The sequence below is a fragment of the Mesoplodon mirus genome (genome assembly GCF_964341445.2).
Source record: "Mesoplodon mirus genome assembly, chromosome: 4".
Classification (NCBI taxonomy): domain Eukaryota; kingdom Metazoa; phylum Chordata; class Mammalia; order Artiodactyla; family Ziphiidae; genus Mesoplodon; species Mesoplodon mirus.
This window is the reverse complement of record NC_138979.1, coordinates 143,274,164-143,295,503: the sequence shown is the minus strand read 5'-3', so window position 1 is coordinate 143,295,503 and position 21,340 is coordinate 143,274,164. Positions and strand designations below refer to the sequence as shown.

At 36.6% G+C, this 21,340-nt stretch overlaps 1 protein-coding gene across 8 annotated transcripts in view; it reads right to left on the bottom strand.

Annotated features, from left to right (window-relative positions):
• KTN1 (kinectin 1) overlaps positions 1-21,340 on the bottom strand; it is a 126,751-nt gene that overhangs the window by 39,907 nt on the left and 65,504 nt on the right. For all 8 annotated transcript variants that reach the window (XM_082616740.1, XM_082616739.1, XM_082616742.1 and 5 more), the window contains 13 exons: positions 17,928-18,044; positions 15,346-15,486; positions 13,216-13,322; positions 12,266-12,398; positions 9,742-9,829; positions 8,170-8,336; positions 7,686-7,754; positions 6,230-6,267; positions 5,462-5,552; positions 5,013-5,081; positions 4,459-4,496; positions 4,234-4,315; positions 3,333-3,401 (listed from right to left, as the gene is read on the bottom strand). In XM_082616740.1, the coding sequence (XP_082472866.1) occupies positions 3,333-3,401; positions 4,234-4,315; positions 4,459-4,496; positions 5,013-5,081; positions 5,462-5,552; positions 6,230-6,267; positions 7,686-7,754; positions 8,170-8,336; positions 9,742-9,829; positions 12,266-12,398; positions 13,216-13,322; positions 15,346-15,486; positions 17,928-18,044 (1,209 nt within the window). The remainder of the gene's footprint in view (positions 1-3,332; positions 3,402-4,233; positions 4,316-4,458; positions 4,497-5,012; positions 5,082-5,461; positions 5,553-6,229; positions 6,268-7,685; positions 7,755-8,169; positions 8,337-9,741; positions 9,830-12,265; positions 12,399-13,215; positions 13,323-15,345; positions 15,487-17,927; positions 18,045-21,340) is intronic.

Here is a 21,340-nt window from a genome sequence, read left to right as displayed (position 1 = left end):
AATGTTCAACTGCATGAAATCGACCCAACTTAGTTATCTATCCAGTATTTTACCTTTATACATTATTAATCTAATCCAATCCAATTTTCTCCTCCCTGGATGACTTTCAAAACTATATCATACAACAATGAATTATTCTGCAATAAAACAGAACCAGGCTGCAGGGCAAAAGAAAAAAACTTCCTACTGCTACAGTTTTTACTTAATAATCTTTATCTTTGAATCTTAAAAAACTACTAGTAAAAAGTCATGCTGTTCCTTTGCTAAAAAGTCAAGATGCTCAAAAAAAATAAGACACCTCAGGACCTTCCCCCACAAAAAGCATTATTTTATTCTGAAGAAATGAGATCTTAGTAACTGATTTATTTGTATGATCTATCCATAGGCCTACATCCAAATGGAGTCTTCTCTTCTCTAGTATATAAACAGGTTACCTTACCTGATATTTGCTGTCTTTCTGCTTCCTACACCTAAAGAAACAACAAAAACTTGGCACCATTATTGGTCTGTGCTTCAATAAGCCCATTTTTTTCCTCCAGGATAAAAATCCATGGAGCAAAGAGACTGAATTTTTTTTACATAACTTAACTGTTCATCTCTCAACTGTCACTTGGAATTCTGACCGCTGGGTAGGAAGGGGTTAAAGAAAGGTGGAAATGAAAGAAATTCAAATTATGCTAATTTTTATCTCTTCCTTCACTAACATTGGCAATAAAAATGACCAGAGGAGGGCTTCCCTGGTGGCGCAGCGGTTGAGAGTCTGCCTGCCGATGCAGGGGACGCAGGTTCGTGCCTGGGTCCGGGAGGATCCCACATGCCGCAGAGCAGCTGGGCCCCTGAGCCACGGCCGCTGGGCCTGCGCGTCCGGAGCCTGTCCGCAGCGGGAGAGGCCACAACAGTGAGAGGCCCGCGTACCGCAAAAAAAAAAAAAAAAAAAAGACCAGGGGAAAAACCAAAGAGCTGGTTCTCTGGTTTGCTCAGATCAGAGAGAGAAGTCACAATGACAACCAAAAACATAACGTCACAGTCATATGCTTTCTAGACTATTTAAAAAAAAAAAAAAAGAGCTTTCGGAACAAGGAGAAAAATTCTAAGAATTACCAAAGAGAAAATCTTAAAAGATAAGTTTCCCCTCTTATCAAATAATTCTTTTAAATAAAATTTTAAAATGTGGCTATGAAATTCTGTTCTGTGGACTGTCTTCATAAAACTATTCTTCATAAAAAAAGAATTCATCTCATGCTAAAAGTTAACAGAATATTTAAAAATACACAGAAGCTTTATAGTAGACAGAAGGCTGATTCAATAAGAAAGAAATTAAAACAAGATCCTGTTGTATAACACAGGGAATTATACTATCCTGTAATAAACCATAATGGAAAAGAATATGAGAAAGAATATATATATATATATATATATAAATCACTTTACTGTACACCAGGAACACAATTGTAAATCAACTATACTTCAATAAAAAAAATTTTTTTAAATAAAATACAGTTCAACACCCCCCCACAAAAAAGAAAGAAACTAGAGGAAACTAGGCAATTCTTAGGCTACCATGTTACCTTAAAGGGAAAAAAAAAAAATTAAGGCTAATGGTTTTACTCTTGTCTAATGATGAAGAATTATCATTTTTAGTATAGAATAAAAGAGAAAAGAAAAGATCCAGGTACTCTGTTTAAAACTAAGAATTACCAGCACCTTTAATACTGGAATTCTAGGGTAGATTCAGAAATTTCTAGGCATTTATTTTACCTCCCATGAAGTGAATTTTAGAAAGTTTAAAACTTAATATATTGAAATAGGTGTTCCAGAATCCCTGATAACCAACTCAAAAAAAGGACTACATTCTGCTTTTCTGGGTAAGAATTAACACAGCCAAAAAATATCTATCATATTTTATCTAATCCAAGTCACCAATGTTGCATCTCACAACTGGTAAAATGTTTACATACACTAAAAACTAAAGATGCCTCCAGTTAAACTGTAACCAGAAACTAAGATACATGCAGACTTCAGAGATAATAAACTGAGGAGAAAAAAATTCTTACAGTTGATGAAATATCTTATCTGTTAAAAGCTGTGTAACAACAAAAGGAAATAGGGATAAGATTTAAAAATAAAACTTAAATATCATTTGAGCATTACACTGGCATGAAGTCATGTCCACGCACTAAACATCATTTATTCAGCATTTTCTCCTCTATTACCTTTAGTTTGAAAGGGTAAAGCATATACAAAGTTTATGCAAAGCACTTAAATACCATATTTGGGGGGGGAGGAAAACAAATAATGGATTAATTCTTGAAAAGTAAACAGATGTTCACAAAATACTTCTAAAATACTTCCACAACATTTGGCACAGCTACTTACACCAATTCACTACCTGCACAGATGTGAATTTTAAAATAAAAAAGAAAGCAAGCATCTGCTAAAGGAAGTGCTATATCATTTGCAATAACTTACACTTCAGCTTCTAATAAAATGTGTCAAAATTTAACAGTAGTAGAGAAACATGCCTTCATTTTAATGTGTCATATAATATGAAGTGTTTCTAGAATATTTTTAAAAACTGGAATTTGAAGAATTATTTAGAAGAGTATGAAGGCAACTCTTAGGAACAGCCACAGAACAGACATCACCTGGGGCTCGAGTTTATGGAGCCATGCTTTTTCAGGCTGCTACAGTTTTGATGGCTTGCTATAAATACAGAAAGAAGTATGATGGCAATAGAGAGTGGAGATGAAATGGAAAAAAATAAATATTCTAAAGGAAAGGAATTAAGGCTTAAGATGTCTGCTATATGCAAAGCACTAGGCTACTCAACTATACATAAACTCCCCGATTTAAATCTAACAAGCTTATAATGTAAATAAAATCTCAATGTAGAAGACCTGGAATCAGAGGTCTTAGAAAGGTTAAGCAATTTGATCAACATCACTGCTTTTAAGTGCTGGTAGTAGGTTTCAAACTCATTCTCTTTTTAAGAATCTACACTGCTTTACAGAAAAAAGTGAGGCTGCAGAAGTCTGACTATTATCCTGAGAGCCAAATGCATCAAAATGACTTAAAGAAATTATTTTTATGCATCCTATTTAACTTTTTTTTTTTTTGGAAAATGCTATGAATAGCATTAGCTTCTTCTCAGGAAGAGAAATTAAATTTTCCTTAGAGACTTGATTAGCACAAGATGACTAGAAATGCAATTAAAAGACATATCTACACTTAAACAAAATTTCTAAAAATGAACGAGTTGATTACTACTTAAGAAGAATCAGATCTTGTTATCTATTGGATATTTCTAACTTATAATTCATGAAAAGTCTTACCTGTTCAGAAACAAGAGTCTGTAGCTTCTGAACTTCTAATTGTAATGCTTTGTTTTGGTCATTTAGAATCTAAAAGAAAGAATCTCAATTTACTGTTTTATTAAGAAAAGGTAACAAAGCAACCATCTGAATGTTTTTTAAAAAATCAAAGCCATATTACTGTTAAGTACTTATAAAGTGACAGGTGAATTATGTACTGACCTAAGAATGCAAATCTCATGAGGCTTCATTTTTCAGTTTCAATGAACATATTTCCAGAGAACAGGAATACAGTAATAGTATAATGTACATATACAATGATCTATAAAAAGTTGTTTCAACTGAGCCCCTCTAATTCAGTCATGTGGTTTATCCCAAACAGTGTTAACACTGTGCTTAGAACCCTTACATGTGTATTTCAAAGAGTTTAATCGTTTCTGCCAATGAATTCTGGGAAACCCTGCTTTCATAAGTGAGTACTTACAGGATTCTTATTAAGCAAAAAAAAAAAAAAAATTAATTAAAATTAAAAAAAAAAAAAAGCAAATCTTACTGCATGCAGAGATGTACCCTGGCAATCAGAATGCTTTACAATAATACTCAAGCTGTTTGGCCATGACCAGAAACTAGCACTACACCAACAATGGAGGCAAATAAAACCATCTCAAACTACCAAATGAAAACTGTAAAGAAAAGGTTCGGGCAAAACAAGTATCAAAAGTCTACTATAAAAACAGGTTAAGTCAAAATAATCAAAGCAAAAAGTCTATGATAAAATTGTTCGTGTAAGTCCCCAAATAAACTATAGAAACACTGTTTCAGAGTGATCACATATAAAAAAGTAGTATTTCTACATTCACTTAAACTGAAAATTACGCAAGGTTGTTCAAAGAAAGCTGAGTTGACAAGTTTAATTACACACCTTAAATTCTTCCATTTTGTTTGAAATTTCACATTGTAGCTGCTCTTCAAGCAATCTTATTTTATCATCCTTAACGTGAATACTATGAGAAAAAAAATACTTCATATATACAGAAAGTTTACATAAATTATGTGCACAACTATCAGCTATAAGCAGCAATGTCTTCTGCAATTACACTTGAATATAAATATATGAATGGCCCATGTACAGCAATACTTTAATCACCTTTTTTGCATTTTCTCCAGTTCATGTGCAGCAGCAGCCTGTTAGAAATGAGATGAGAATTGTATCATTTCTCAGGAAGCACTCAAACCTATTCTTTTACTTATTTTTACATATTAAAGTTATATTTTCATATATTTAGAGTAAATAGTTAAATCAACAGCATACATTATAGTAATATTTTTTGCTGTCCAGTATTTTGTACTTCTCACTGTTCAACTTTTATCCTAGTAAAAGGTATATCCTTTTCTGATTAAATGGCAGTAGGCTAAAACAAATCAGCACATCATAAGTGTTATAACTGAGTTCTCTGATAACTCAAAGTGATCAATTTCTAGGATCAAACATTAATTTCAACATGAATATAGTAACACTTAGGTGAGTTGTGAGAGCCATGGTCAAACAGAAGAGGGTTTTAACAACACACCATGCAGCCAAACACAAGTAACCATTATGTTTACTATCTACATAAGTAAAACTAAGGCTTGCAATTCCACCAATGAAGTGAAAACAAACTGTAATTCTAAGGTAAATGCTTAAAAGCAATTAAGATCTACCTGTTCATTTGCCAGGGCCTGTAATTTTTGCACTTCAGCTTTTAATAAGAAATTCATATTCTGTATATCCTAGAACAAGAAGGAAAAATAGTATTAGAAGTATTTAATATTAAATTTGAAGTTTTGTAATGTATCTCTTCTACCTAAGCAAAGGTCTCAAATTACAATTTCTTAGGTCAGAAAGAAAACCATCAACTTCTGTTATTTAACATATTTCCCAAATTATTATGAATAATAAATATCATGTGAGAAAAGGCCTTTGAACTTCTCCTCTTAGAGGGCTAAAGAGAATTCTGTAGTTTAGAAAAGAGATAAGACACTTTTCAAATGAATTCAAATGAATTCTATCTAGAGTATTTTCCAGTCTTCACAGACACTCATACTAATTACAAGATCAGGGTAATTCAATGACTATAAAATACTGTAGCCATTTATAAGAATTACTGTACCTTAAGTTCCTCCTCTTTACTTGCTAAATGATCATGTTCATTTGCTAAAGAATCTTCAGTCTGTTTTATCTGCTTATCCTTTTCTGCAATCCTTTAACAGGAAATAGATTTGTACATTCAATAAACATTTAGAAGTCAAGTCACAAATTAAAGGATTAGAAGCCTCAAATATGGTCATCCTTACTTAAGCAGTTTTTCACATAACCGTACCTTCCATTTATATAGACCATATCAGTTTAGTAGTAACTGTCACATGCATTACTACAACTCCTTAAAATACATACCCCTATTTTAAAACTTGAGGTCAAAGAAGTTAAATAATTTAAGCTCACAAGCCCGGCAATCTGAAAAACAGATTCCAGGTCTTCTGAACTTAAGTGATCCATGTCTATGCAAATTATACAATACACACCAAAAAAAAAAGAACTTCATTTTGGGCGTACCACCATACAGTTAGATACAGAGTAGCTACAACTACTTATTAGACACAAAAACTAACTTCCACTAATCTCAAATCACAATAATCTCTTCCACATAACTGCTAAAGGCCAAAGGGAAAAAAGCTTCCCCAACTCTTTTTATGACAAAGACATAAAAACATAGAATACATAATGCTTAGGGGTAGAAGAGCAAAAGCTGCTCCAAATCTACTTGAGAGTATTTTCTGAACAAGTTAGAACGTAAAGTCAATCATAAGTGTAGAATCTAACAGCTATCAGTTAGTGGTGACTAAGCAATTTTAAGAGGAATATAGAAAGGCAGGCTTACACTTTATGTAACTCTTCTGCTAGAGCTGAAGCGGATGTCTAAGAAAGAAAAAGTGTCAACATAAAAGCCCTTAAGAGACAGTTTTAAAGTTGTACAATAATCATCACAATAAAGCTTTAAAAATTAAAAGAAATAAATGTATATAGTTAAGGAAGTATCTGGCTCATGATGAATGTTCACTAAATAACAGCTAATATTCTGAAAGTAAATTTGATCAATAACAGCCAGTATTAGGGAATTACACATCATAAGACATTTTTAATAAAGTAAGTTGACAGGTCTGAAAACTATGTAACTGCCAAGCAATACATAAATAGGAAAAACAGCAGCAAAGGCTATTTTTCATTCATGTGCTTCTTTTCCTTAGTAACAATTTCCAATAATGAAATGATACCATTCATGATTAAGATAACAAGTCGTTTGGTAATGCTCGTGTTCATCTCTACTTTTCAAAAGGTACTTATAGCATTCTCTAAATATTAAGTTTCTGATAAATTTTCTAGAACTACCTCTCATCTATAACTTAAGATCTCAATCCAATTTGAGTTAATAATTTACATATACACATACATCCATATACACACACCCTTTCCTAGATTATATAATTCTTTCCCAATTAATTTTAGACTATAGTTTCTACAAAGAAAACAATTAGAAAAGAAAAAAACGGTTGCAACCTCAAAGTTTTGGGATTTTTAACTTGCCTGAACGTTAAAAACAACTTTTTAATGTTAAAACTACTTTTTGCACAGAAAATGACTTCTATTCTAAGCTATTACTTTTCCTACAAACTTTTAGAAGTTTAAAGTGGAAGAACTGAAACTGAAATTCACAGTATGTATATTATGGAAACAAGCTAAGTACTTGCAAGTTTCTTCTCTTCTTAATGTTATATTATTTATATTCTAAAGGCTATATATCTGTATCTATCTACCTATTTATCATGTTACATAAGAATGATGCCAAAGAATAACAGGTTTTACAATACCACCTAGAAAACTTTGGAAGGTTTCACACTCAAACTATACTGAAGTATAAATTTAAAAATGATTCTTTGGCATATATAACCTGAGAGCTATGGTTAACATACTGCTAACACCTGAGGGTATACAAAGCGTTCCCTTATGGCTAGTCAATATTTAGTGAACACTTCTAAAACATAAACTATCATTCTTGACACCTGCCTTCTGACAGGATGGTAATCAACATTTTTTTCCTCCTAAAGTTAAAAACTCTCTAACCCACCTTCCCATTAGTCAGATTTGGATTTCTTCCATAGTGTTTTCTTACAGCATAATATGTAATCATCAGAGTGCTTAGCACTTAGGAACATCCAGTTGATTCACTGACTAGTCACCCAACTACTAATCCAGTGCGCAGCACTCAACAGGCACTCAGATTATTTACACAGCTAGGAAGCTATTAGTAATGACAAGCAATAAGAAAGCACCATTACCTGGGCTGCTAGCTGGGAATGGAATTGTTGAATTTGAGCTTTTAAAGCCTCATTCTGCTCCAAGATATCCTTTCATAAAGAGCAACCAAAAAGGAGAGGGAAAAGTGTTCTGTTAAATATACCAATGTATATGAACAAAATGAGTTACAGGTACATCTGTTTACCTTTAAAAAGGCACTCTTAGATTCCAAAAGGCGTCATTTTAAACAATGATTAGGCATTCTATTCTGAGAGCTAATTTACAAAGGAGAAATTAAGAATACATTGTACTGTTCCTAATCTAATACAAAAAGCATAAGACTGTGGGTGAAGGCATCTTTGAGCACATATTCAGACCATATTGTGACAACTCCTTGAAGATTAAATTAGAATTATTCATCTGCACTCCAGAATTAGGATAAGATAGGCTACCCTCTCTCTTCTACACAAGACACATCCAACCACTGCCCGTCTTTATTTTTTTTAAAGAGGGAAAATCAGATACCTGAACTTGCATTTGTAGAGACTCTTCTTTGTTCACCCTTTTTTGCTCCGATTCCATTAACTGCATTAGCCTTTGCTCCAACTGTTGTTTTGATACCAAGGTATCTGTAAGCTTACTATGCAGACTCTGTACTTCATTTTCTTTGGCCACAAATTTACTCTGTAAATCTAACAAAACATTGCATTTTACAAAGGTCTCTTCCTCGGCCTGGTTACTGCTACTCGTCGTTAGTGTAGGCACTGCCTCCTCTAGAATACCCTCCTTGAATCTCTCCTCTGCTTCCTGCATATGGCTCCCTTGAGCAGTCTATGCTTACCTTTTCACAGCACCTGCGACACTGTACTAATTCACTTCCTCTCCCAGAGAGTGAGCTTTTCGAGATCAGAGATTGCCTTTTCTCTATACCCAGAGCTGTACCCAAGGCTTGGCACAAAATACATAATCAATAAATGTGTTAAATGAATGGTACATGAATGTTTAAAACTCATATCATTTCTCGCAAGCATTCTTAATTTCCCCAAAGATGCTTTAGTAAGTTATTTAGTGAAAAAAATCAGAGGAAACCAAAGGTCTAAAGAGCCAAAACTCTGTATGATCTAGCCTTGTGTTTGGAACTATATTTTACTAACTCTCCACCACTTTCATGGGAGGAAGGGGAGTAGTGGAAACATAGATAAAACACACTAATACAAGCTCCATTATTTCCTAAATGAATTCATTGAATTAAGAATAAGTAGTGAAAGTTAGCATTTAAGTAGGCAGTTTTAAGTCAACTACTTGGAGACTTCCCTGGTGGCGCAGTGGTTAAGAATCCGCCTGCCAATGCAGGGGACACGGGTTCGATCTCTGGTCTGGGAAGATCCCACATGCCGTGGAGCAACTAAGCCCGTGTGCCACAACTACTGAGCCCACGCACCACAGCTACTGAAGCCCACGCGCCCTACAGCCCACACGCCGCAACTACTGAGCCCACACGCTGCAACTACTGAAGCCCACGCACTCTAGGGCCCACGCACCACAACTACTGAGCCCGCACGATGCAACTACTGAAGCCCGCACGCCTAGAGCCCGTGTTCCGCAACAAGAGAAGCCACCACAATGAGAAGCTTGCGCGCCGCAATGAAGAGTAGCCCCTGCTTGCTGCAACTAGAGAAAGCCTGCGTGCAGCAACGAAGACCCAACGCAGCCAAAAAAAATTAAGTCAACTACTTGGAATCGCAATGCTCTTGCTGTTTTTCTCTTCACAATATAGGAATGAGTCCTTCTTAGAAAAAAAAAAATTAAATGAAGAACTGATCAAGGAACCAGAGGGAATAACTACAGAAAGGGAACATGCACAGGTTCCCATTACCCTATTTATTGACTATAACTTAATGCCTCAGACAAAACTAGAGAGCTTATTTTTAAAACCTTAAGAAATGTTAAAGAAATAAAAGTACTCGGAAAGTGTAAAAGCTATTTTTATTGACCTATAACCAAAATGCCAATTTACACTGTCTTCACATATGGAGAGGGGAGGAAATTTTACCCAGAATTACATGCTAAATTTAAATGAATACCGCTTCCCCTTACCTTGCTGAGCTGCTTCATGCTCTGCTGTTCTCTTCCTGATATAGCTCTGGACTTCTTCCCACCTTCTCTCAGCTTCTTGCAGTTGAACCTGGAGAAAGGATAAGTCAGCACAAATACAGGATTCCAATTTAACGGAAAAAAAGCATCCTCTATCTTTACTGTTGTGACATAAGACTGCTTATTCCAACAACTGATCACGAGTCTCTTACATTTTAATAAGACAGGCAGATGTGCCCAGCCTGATAACAGGCACAGCTCTCATCAGCCACTGCCATTCCACCCTCCAGTACACAGGATTCCATTGCACCCTCCAGTACACAGGATTCCATTGCACCCTCCAGTACGCAGGATTCCATTGCACCCTCCAGTACGCAGGATTCCGTTCCACCCTCCAGTACGCAGGATTCCGTTCCACCCTCCAGTACGCAGGATTCCGTTCCACCCTCCAGTACGCAGGATTCCGTTCCACCCTCCAGTACGCAGGATGCCGTTCCACCCTCCAGTACGCAGGATGCCGTTCCACCCTCCAGTACGCAGGATGCCGTTCCACCCTCCAGTACGCAGGATGCCGTTCCACCCTCCAGTACGCAGGATGCCGTTCCACCCTCCAGTACGCAGGATGCCGTTCCACCCTCCAGTACGCAGGATGCCGTTCCACCCTCCAGTACGCAGGATGCCGTTCCACCCTCCAGTACGCAGGGTTCCGTTCCACCCTCCAGTACGCAGGATGCCGTTCCACCCTCCAGTACGCAGGGTTCCGTTCCACCCTCCAGTACGCAGGGTTCCGTTCCACCCTCCAGTACGCAGGGTTCCGTTCCACCCTCCAGTACGCAGGGTTCCGTTCCACCCTCCAGTACGCAGGGTTCCGTTCCACCCTCCAGTACGCAGGGTTCCGTTCCACCCTCCAGTACGCAGGGTTCCGTTCCACCCTCCAGTACGCAGGGTTCCGTTCCACCCTCCAGTACGCAGGGTTCCGTTCCACCCTCCAGTACGCAGGGTTCCGTTCCACCCTCCAGTACGCAGGGTTCCGTTCCACCCTCCAGTACGCAGGGTTCCGTTCCACCCTCCAGTACGCAGGGTTCCGTTCCACCCTCCAGTACGCAGGGTTCCGTTCCACCCTCCAGTACGCAGGGTTCCGTTCCACCCTCCAGTACGCAGGGTTCCGTTCCACCCCCCAGTACGCAGGATTCCGTTCCACCCTCCAGTACGCAGGATTCCGTTCCACCCCCCAGTACGCAGGATTCCGTTCCACCCTCCAGTACGCAGGATTCCGTTCCACCCCCCAGTACGCAGGATTCCGTTCCACCCTCCAGTACGCAGGATTCACAGATTGGAGATTAGTTCAGAAACTCAGTATGTGTGCTGGTGGAGCAGTATAGCTACCACTGTGGATATACCTGATTCCCTTTGCTCTGGTCAGCTTTCCACTGATCTCCCCTCAGCTGAAAGGCTTTCAAAAGAATAGTATCTTTATTGCTAAATTTCAGTGAGCACCTAAAATTCTTATTTTTAGGTAGAGCACAACACTTCAATTATGACTATAATATTTAATGTCATTTATCTACTCATCCATATCCATAGAGCACAAACTTCCATATTTATAAATGCTACCAGCAAACACACCAGCAAGACAAACATTTACTGAAAGAAAGGACAACTATATCACTCTCCCACAGGGACCCATGAAAACTTCAAGAAAACAAAAATTATGCTATTTTCTGCATTCAATTATTCTCAAAGCCCTTTTAACCCCTACTACTCTAGAACTGGTATTAAGCTATACTGATTGTATCAGTGACCTAGGTAGAAGTCTGTCAGATACATTTAACTTACAGAAATTGAACTATACGCTCAATAAATCCTCTCTCCAGTAAAAGGAGGAACAGACAATTCTACTCGTCACTCTACTCAATGTACAGAGGCTAAAAAGAGCAAGAGAAATGAGTCCACTCCTCTCTCTCAGTCAGCCTGAGCAACCCCATGCGTGTCTTCCTAGTATAAGCATCTCATGACACCAAGTGCCATTCTGGTGTCTAAAGAAACAGTGTGTGATTTTTTCCAACTATGGCTCAAGTGAAAGCAACTGGGGCACTACTTCGTCTCGTGCTAAAGGAAAGGAAAATCATCTATTCCAACGCCAGAATAAAAACAGGCTCTACTAAACTTACTGAGAAATCCAAGTTATGGATAAGCGATGTTGAAGGTGATTTTAACTACCTATCAAAAATTTGATTTTTGCCTTACACATGTGGACCCTAACCTCCATATATATAAGATGAAATTCTACTCTGTATGCCTGTCCATCAGCTAATTTCAATTTTCATATCTTCAGAAAGTCTTTAACTTCAAACTCAAGCCTACATTCAATTCTTTCATTAGTGTACACGTTTCTACATAGGCAGAGCACTAAGAGCACAAGTCCCATTCAGCCTCAAACTATACTTCTCAAAGCTATATACCCTTTAATGTCACCGAATTGAATACCTACATTATTTATGAAATGATAAAGGTAGGAATATATCACCTTCAACTGAGTAACTGCCTGCTCAGCATTCTTCTTTTGGACTTCCTCTTGCTGCAGCTTTCCTGTTTTCTCAGTCAGCTCATTCACCAACCTAGCATAATCCTGGCGCAGTTTATTTAGTTCAGCAGACTGCCTGAAAACAGTAACTGGATTAGGAACCTTCCATTACTACAGAACACATATAAAGAGTAAACAAAATATATTTTACATGAGTTATGCTGAGTTAGTAATTCCACTTATAGCTAAATGAAAATGAATGCTATAAGTGACTACTAATAATGAAGTTTGGTTGAGTGTAATCTGAATCATTCTGATGACAATAACACAAATACTAAAATTACTATAAAATAATCAAGAAAAACAGATGACCACACACCATGAGCACGAATCAACAGTGTCACCCTCAAATCAGTGTTCTGAAAATCTATTAAAATCAACCAGTCAGAATATTTATTCTATGTAAGCATGCTACTAGTCTTCTCTTGGACTGTTTGTCAAAGTACAGCCCAGAGCCAACTAAATCACTATCACAAGGAAATGTGTCTTAACATGCAGATTCCAGGATTCCACACCTCAGAGCCAATAAATCATAACCTTATAAGGGTAAGACTCAAGACTATGATTTTTAGCTAACATGCCAGATGTTCTTCAGAATAATGAAGTTTGAGAACTAATGTTAAATGGAATAGAAGGTCTAAAACTTGTAAATTCAGTCTCATAAATTTATAAACTGTTCCACTGGTGGCACTAGTGTTTATCATACAGTTTAGCCAAAGAGGTTCTTCAAAAGCAAGAGGATAGTTTTAGAAAATTCATTTTAGAAACAAGTGTAAAAAACAAAAGTCTAACCAATTATTATCAAACACCATTTTGGTGACTGAAGAAAATACTCTATCATTCAATGAAAATACTCTGCCATTCTATTAAAAGTAAAGCATTTGCAAACATACTTGTTTTCTAGCTGGTTTGTAGTGTTGCTGACAGCATCTCTCAGTATGCCATTTTCTTGCTTCAAATGAGCTATCTCTGCCTCCATCTGCTCACGAACTTGCTGGAACTAAAATTATTTTACACACATAAGATTTAGAAAACAATGACTGCCAAAGCTAACTTCGAAGAAAATTATGATGAGAATGTAAAAAGCATCAATAGAATGAAGCCTGGATAACCTTTTCAAATAAATATAAACAAATTTAAAGGATACATTTTGATAGTGACAAATACAAAGTAAACATAAGCTGCCACAGCACTCAAGTATGCAAGTAGACGCCAGCTGCTATCATAGGCAAAATAAATACACTGAGATGCTGTTTTAGAACTAAAAGATGTTTTAGAACTCTTTCCTACACAATACTCACATAGAATTAATGTCAATTTTGTGTTAGCAATATTTTAATGAAAGATTTTAGTAATCAAAAGTTTAAAAACTGAAAACATGTTCAAAACATTTACATTAAGTTACAAATTGAGCCATAGCCAAATAGATGGCAAATTCACTACACAAAAATCTACTTGCTAAAATATCTGGCTTCTTGTTTTTTATTTCAGAATTACAGAATCAAAAGACAGGGAACACTGAATCTTATATCCCCACATCTGTTTTTCCACAGAAAAAACTGGAACTTCAATACCAGTAAATTTTTCAGCAGACTACCAATGTGATCAAAGTAATATTTTGCAAATAAAAATCTGGTACTAATTACACATATTAGAAAGGAAATGAGAGACCTATTAAGGTGCTATAATTATGCTAGTATGAAATAAACAACTAGGGTCATATCTAAAAACTGAATGCAAGAACAACTAGAAATAAAGTATCTTTAAGATTTCAGAACAAATTGTAGATTGGGCAAGGGAGAGAGAAGTCAAAGATTCAAGCATAAGGATAATAATGCCTCAAAACATTAGAAAATAAAAACAACCTGACCAGAAGCAAGAGTTTGATTTTAGACATATGTTAATTTTGAGGTGACGACAAACACTTTCAAATTGAAGCATCAGCCAGCAATGTAAACAATTTCAAAAAGAAATCACTGGTCCACAAAGTTCAATTAGAGGGAGTGTTAGAAGCCCACTTGACAAGCAGACTGAAACCATGTTCTTCAAAACAACAACAACAATCACTGGTCCAGACCTAACCGAAATCATGAAAATGAATAACACTGTAAAAATAGGCAGTAAGCACTGAACCTTCTAATATGTTGAAAGAAAACAGGTGAAAATACGGACCAGAGAGAGAAGGTCACTTAGGCCAAAACCATGATCACTTTTCCTCTCTTCTCCACTCCATCATCAAGCCCTATCTACTATCTCTTTTTTATCAGACTCATCCCCTCATTATCCATGTCTGACTTAAGGTTCTTATTCTCTGACTTAGATTCCTGCAAAAGCCTTTCAACTATCCCTGTTCCACTCTCCACACTGCTGCCACTCTCCACAGTAATAATTTAAAATACTAATACAATCACACTGCTGGGTTGCTTAAACGCCTTCACTTGGCTCCCCAGTCTTCAGGGATATAAGGCCCTTTAAGACAAGACCTCTATCTATTTCTCTAGGTCTCTTCATTCCAGTCCTGATTCCCAAATACCACAACTCTTACTGTATTTCTCACAAACCGTTATCACTAGACGACCTATGCTGAAAACACCTGGAGTGCACTCATTAAAAAGCGCGATCCTGGGCCCCAAAAGAGACCTACCAAACCATCATCTTGTGGGATGAGAAGGAATTACACCAAGTAATAAGTCTCATACCCAGCGCCCATTCATTCACTCGCTTTCCTGACAATGCCTGTTTCAAAAGATTCAACACAGTCTGCTTCTCATTTCTAAAGTCTTCCCTATCAATCCTTCTCTTCCCCACCTCTCATCTGCACTGTTCCAAAGCACCTGATGCTTACCTCTACTGTAACGGCGTATTTACTTGTCAACTTCCAGCCTCCCCAGAAGTTGCTTACTTAAGGACAGGGAGCCAGTTTAATTAGCCATTTGTACCAAAGCCCAACCCAGGGCACTTAAAAGTTTGCTAATTAAATGAATACAAATATTTAATTTTGTATTCAAAGAATGAAACTATACCTTCATCTGCATCTGTTGAGTCTCTTGGTAACTGACATGCATTTTGTTTTGAAACACATTATGTTCCTTTTCTAATGTTCCAATCCGATCTTTCATCCTTGCTATAACCACATTGCTTCTTTCCTTCTCTGCCATCATTTCCTAGAAGAGTAAATCAGAAAAAAAATATGAAAAACTTGTTATTTAAAAAAATAAGAACAAGACTTTACTAAGAAGAAAACAACATCAGTAAAACAATCATGAATTCTTTTTTTAAAAAAAATACATTTATTTATTTATTTTTGGCTGTGTTAAGTCTGTGTTGCAGTGCACGGGCTTCTCACTGCAATGGCTTCTCTTGTTGCGGAACATAGGCTCTAGGCACGCAGGCTTCAGTAGTCGTGGCACACAGTCTCAGTAGTTGTGGCTCGTGGGCTCTAGAGTGCAGGCTCAGTAGTTGTGGTGCAAAGACTTAGTTCCTCCGCAGCATGTGCGATCTTCCCAGACCAGGGCTTGAACCCATGTTCCCTGCATTGGCAGGTGGATTCTTAACCACTGTGCCACCAGGGAAGCCCAATCTTGAATTGTGAAATAAGTACTTGCTTAAAAAGCAAGGTCAAAGGTTTTTTAAAAAAAAATTTGTCTTCTGCATCTTACCTGCTCTTTACACCAATTCCCTTCATAAACACTTAGCTGCTCTGTTTACTCATATTTCAACTGCACTTTCTGGTTTAAGAGTTAAAGACTTGAACATGGAATAAAATCCTACATTCTAACTTGATTATAAGAAGGAACATATTTTTTTTTTTTTTTTGCGGTACGCGGGCCTCTCACTGTTGTGGCCTCTCCCGTTGAGGAGCACAGGCTCCGGACACGCAGGCTCAGCGGCCATGGCTCACGGGCCCAGCTGCTCCGCGGCATGTGGGATCTTCCCGGACCGGGGCACGAACCTGCGTCCCATGCATTGGCAGGCGGACTCTCAACCACTGTGCCACCAGGGAAGCCCCCAAGAGAGAACACTTTTAAAGCCAAAGGTAATTCTTCATTATTTCCAGGTACCAGCTCTCTTTTAGGGTACAGAATAGGCCCCCAGAAAAAAAAAAGCCGAGAAAAAAAGTCTCCATCCTAAGGTAAGAGATAAGGATAAGATATGTTTATAGCAGAATAGGGAAAGTAAAACTCAGAAAGTTTTATTATCTTCCCAAGTCAAACATTAAAAGGGTAATTTCATTTTGAGTTGCAAGTATTGTGAACTCCTAGGATAAATATTAACTATTAAAGTGCAAGAAAGCCAAGCAACTTTAAAGTTATCTGCAGGTATGATCAGTCCATTTTCCCTGCTCTAAGAAACTGTTTGACAAACTTTAAGATTTTCACTTAACGAATGGTTTGCCCATAAGAGTTCATTTACATTTGCAAATTGTTTTACTGATGTACATAATACATTTAGGGAAAAAAAGTATACACATCTTAAGTATACAGCTCTATGAGTTACACAAAAGTAAATAGTTTCTTTTTTTAATTTTGAAAATAATCAGAAAACTATAGCTACAGAAAACTACAGTAAAGTTTCTAATCTTAAGGAAACACTTATTTTAGCAACAACTTTAATTAATCTTAATCAAATGCAGCGAAAAATAAATTTATTTTTAAAAAAATCAACCTGACCAAGTTTTCCACTGACTTTTTTTATTTACCTCAAATTCACAGAAAAGATTTTATATTCAAATGAGGCCATTCTCATAATGTCATCAAGTAGCTACATGAACGACAGTGAAATAAACCTCATTTAGTCTACTGTATTTAACACCTAAAAGGAGAAACAAGCACTTCGGGAAAAATGAGACCACATTTACTACAGAATTTCAATTATGTTCTCAGTCTACATTTTTTTAAATATAACTGACATAGAATATTACATTAGCTTCAAGTATACAATATGATTCAATACTCGCATTTATTGTTAAATCATCACCACACACAGTTACAAACATTTTTTCTCGTTATGAGAACTTTTAAGATTTACTCTCGTAGCAAGTTTCAAATATATAACACAGTATTAATAACTATGTTCACCATGCTGTACATTACATCCCCTGGACCTATTTATTTTATAACTGGAAGTTTGTACTTTTATACTTGTTTAAAGGCCTTTTTTTTTTTAAACCTCTCGAAGTGAAAGGGATTTAAAGAACTTCACTGATTAAAAATTGTATCACGAAAACCTTCATGAATAAACCACCTATGTAAGAGTTTCACATTTGTCCCATAAATTGAATTTAAACAAGATCACACTGAGTTTTGTGCTTCTATAGAATAATTTAGGTCAGAACCAATTGAAACATGCTCCCCATGTCCACAGGCTTCCATTATTCAGAAATTAGTATACCTATAAGTACTGCTATTTTAAATTCACAACTCAACTGTAGGCTATAACAAGAAAGAGTGAGACCCCATCACCACCACCTAAATTCTAAAAGAAAATCACTTTCACGTGGTATAAATCTACTGGACAAATAAATCAGGAATTATGGACAATTTCTAAAATCCTTCATTGTATCTGATTTAGAAAGTATAACCCTTAAATACAAGAATGTCTTCACCTGGGTTAACTGCTTGCACCGATCCTTCATAGCAGCAGCATCTTCCTTCAGAGCAGTAAGTAACTTGTCTTTTTCTTGAAGCTGATGTACAAGTGCAGTCAACTCTCCTTTATTTGACTACAATTGAGAAATCAATACAAAATTAGTTAATAGTAAACATCGGCTAATGAAAATTATGAAAATGAACTATCTGATATCAAGTGTTTTTAGGCCAATGCACAGTTCACTATTACATATGAAGTAGAATAACTGCCAAACACTGGTCAGTGAAATATCATTCAGAAAAATCACTGTATCATTACATATTCTGATGCATAAAATAGGACACATATCAATCAAGAAACAGATTTTTACAAAGAATTATGACTTCCATTTTTAAACACAAAACCAATATAGTAATCTCTCTCTTCTCCTCCTAAAATATCAAAAGAGGAGTATGAAACGAAATGCAAACTGAACCAAAATAAAACAAACATCTGTAACGTCAAAGCATAATATCAGGAAAGACTTCCGAAAGCAGTGGAGATCAAACAGATGCTCAAAAACCTTGTCAAAATATACCCAAGACTACAGAGGTGCCATGGGTACATAGTTCTCTGAAGTTAACAGGAATATACTGAAAGGTAAAACCAACAATCCCCCATTTGACATCAGGAACAAGCACAAATATAGAAGGTAGGAATTTTCTTGGTAGGAGGTCTTAAGAAGCAGAAGTAGGAAAGAAGAAATCATACAGGTAAACTTTATTCAAAGAGAGCAGCTAATCAGTGAGGCAGAGTTAAGAGAGATCCTCCACAGTGAGACCCTCTGTAGTGAACTCTTATATGAGAAAAAGGAAAGGCTAAAAGAACTCATTTTCACACATAGCCAAAGGAGAACAGCTGGCCTTAGCCATTCATTATCAATCTCTAGCCAGAGATGATCCAAGAGAAACACCCCTCACTAGAAGAGGAGTATTAATGAAAAAGAAATAAAACAAGGTCTATGTAAGATATGAGAAAAAAAGAAGGAAAGCAATAAGAAAAACCAAATGCCAAGTGGAGAAAAATCACCATAAAAAGATTGTCAAGAACGGACAAAAACTGTGATTAAAAAAAATATATCACTTTGACTTTCGAAAGTCTAGCATAGCAACGATTTCTAGAAAAACAAGAGCAAAGAACAGAGTTCACAAGAAATAATTCAGAGGAAAGATAAGACCACAGAAAGAGATGAAATATGAGCTGGCAAAGCCCAAAGTAGAAGTAAAAGTAACACCATCTCAGAAATACAATCCAATCAGAAGTAGCAAACAGAAAAAGACATGTTGCTGAAAACACAGAAGACATAGAGTTCAGGGTGGAGAGAAGTAAATAAAAATAAGAGGAAATAAACTAAAGCTTTATTTTTTTTTAGGACAAAAATATGAAAGATAAAGACAATAGGCAAGGAAGATTCAACTTATGCTTAATTGATACCCATTATTTCAATTCTTTTAAGGGACACTGAATCTCATGATTGAAAAGACATGCTTTGCCTAAGGGAATACTGATAGAAGAGTCAATGCAAAGCCACATTATAGCAAAATTCCCATGACTTCAAAGAAGCTGAATCCCTTGATGTTTGTACAGTACGGTGGACACTGGAAAGTCCAATAAATAATAAAAACTTGGTTGATTACCCAAAGGATGTTTTCATCGTGAGAGTGTATTTTGACAAAAATTCATGAAAAGAATGCAAATTCAGGGGACTTCCCTGGTGGCCCAGTGGTTAAGACTCCGGGCTGCCAATGCAGGGGGCATAGGTTTGATCCCTGGTTGGGGAACTAAGATCCCACATGCCACGTTGCAGAGCGTTTAAAAAAAAAAAAGAATGCAAAACTCAGGCTGGTCTCAGACTTCTATCCAGCGATAGGAATGTAGAGAATGGTAAAGCAAGCATGACAAAGTCTCAAGGAAAGAAAGTGTAACCCAGAAAAATTATACCCCACCAAATTATCATTCAAGTACAAAGACAATAAAGCAGCATTTTAACTTGCCAGAACTGGGGAAATACAGGTTCCATAAGCCCTTCTTGAAAAAATTCCAGAAAAAAAAAAACAATTTCAGCCAACCAAGAGATGAATACAGAAGCTTATAGCAAAAGAACTGGTATCAAGCTTTGAACCCAGCATTAAGCTACAGAATTAAGACTGAAACAATCATGAAAATTATAGTCACAAAACAAACATTTGATATTGTAAGTATCTGATAAACAAATGCTATAATTAACAGAAGTAGAGAGGGAAGGAAGAGAGAAGGTAGGAAAAATTTTAAATAGACTTCCTCCTGTTATACAACATGGGGCCAAAATAGTTACTAACTTAGAGTTGGAAAAAAAAACACATAATTGAGGCAAGTATATTTAAAGGCCAACAAGAAATTAATAATCAACTAAAACTATCAAATACATTTTTTTGCCTTTTCTTTTTTTTTAATTGGGGTATAGTTGATTTACACTGTTATATTAGTTTCTGTGTACAGTGAAGTGAATCAACTATATGTATACATATATCCCCTCCCTCTTGGACCTCCCTTGGACCTCCCTCCCAGCCCCCACCATGCCACACATCTAGGTCACCACAGAGCACCGAGCTGAGCTCCCTGTGCTATACAGCAGGTTCCCACTAGCTATCTATTTTACACATGGTAGAGTACCTCTGTCAATCCTGATCTCCCAATTCATCCCACCCACACCTTCCCCCACTGTGTCCACATGTCCGATTTCTACATGTGCATCTCTATTCCTCCCGTACCATTTTTCTAGATTCCACATATGTGTTAATATACAATTCAAATACATTTTAAATGTTTTCTTACTAGTAATCACATTGAGTTAACATTTTTGAGCAATTATTTTATGCTAGGAACTCTAAGATAATACCTTATTATCATTCCCATTTTAGAGATGGGTAAACTGAGACACTGAGGTTAAGTAACTTATGTAAAGCCACAAAGCTCAAAGTGGCAGTCTAGATTTGAATCCAGGAAATCTGACCCTTGAGCCCAGGATCTTAACCTACACTCTAAATATAAAACAGAAGTGTCTTATAGCTTAAACACAAAGGCGTGTGTACATACACATAGAACATAATATCTCCTCTCCGACTCTGCAAAAGCCCTCTAGCTTTTACTCTGTTTTCCCCTTCCCATCTAAGCTTATTCAAAGTGGATACTCACCTTTCCTATTCATTCATCACTTATTTATAGTCTAGTACTCCAATGAAACTGCTTTCACTAAGGATATCAAATCCATTTCTTCAATCCTTATTCTCCTTGACTGATCTAAAGCATGTCACTGCTGATTTTTCCCGCCACCCCTGAACTCTCTACCCTCCCTAAGCATCTGTGATTCCACTGTCTTCCTGCTGTTACTCCTCTCACTATACTCTGTGG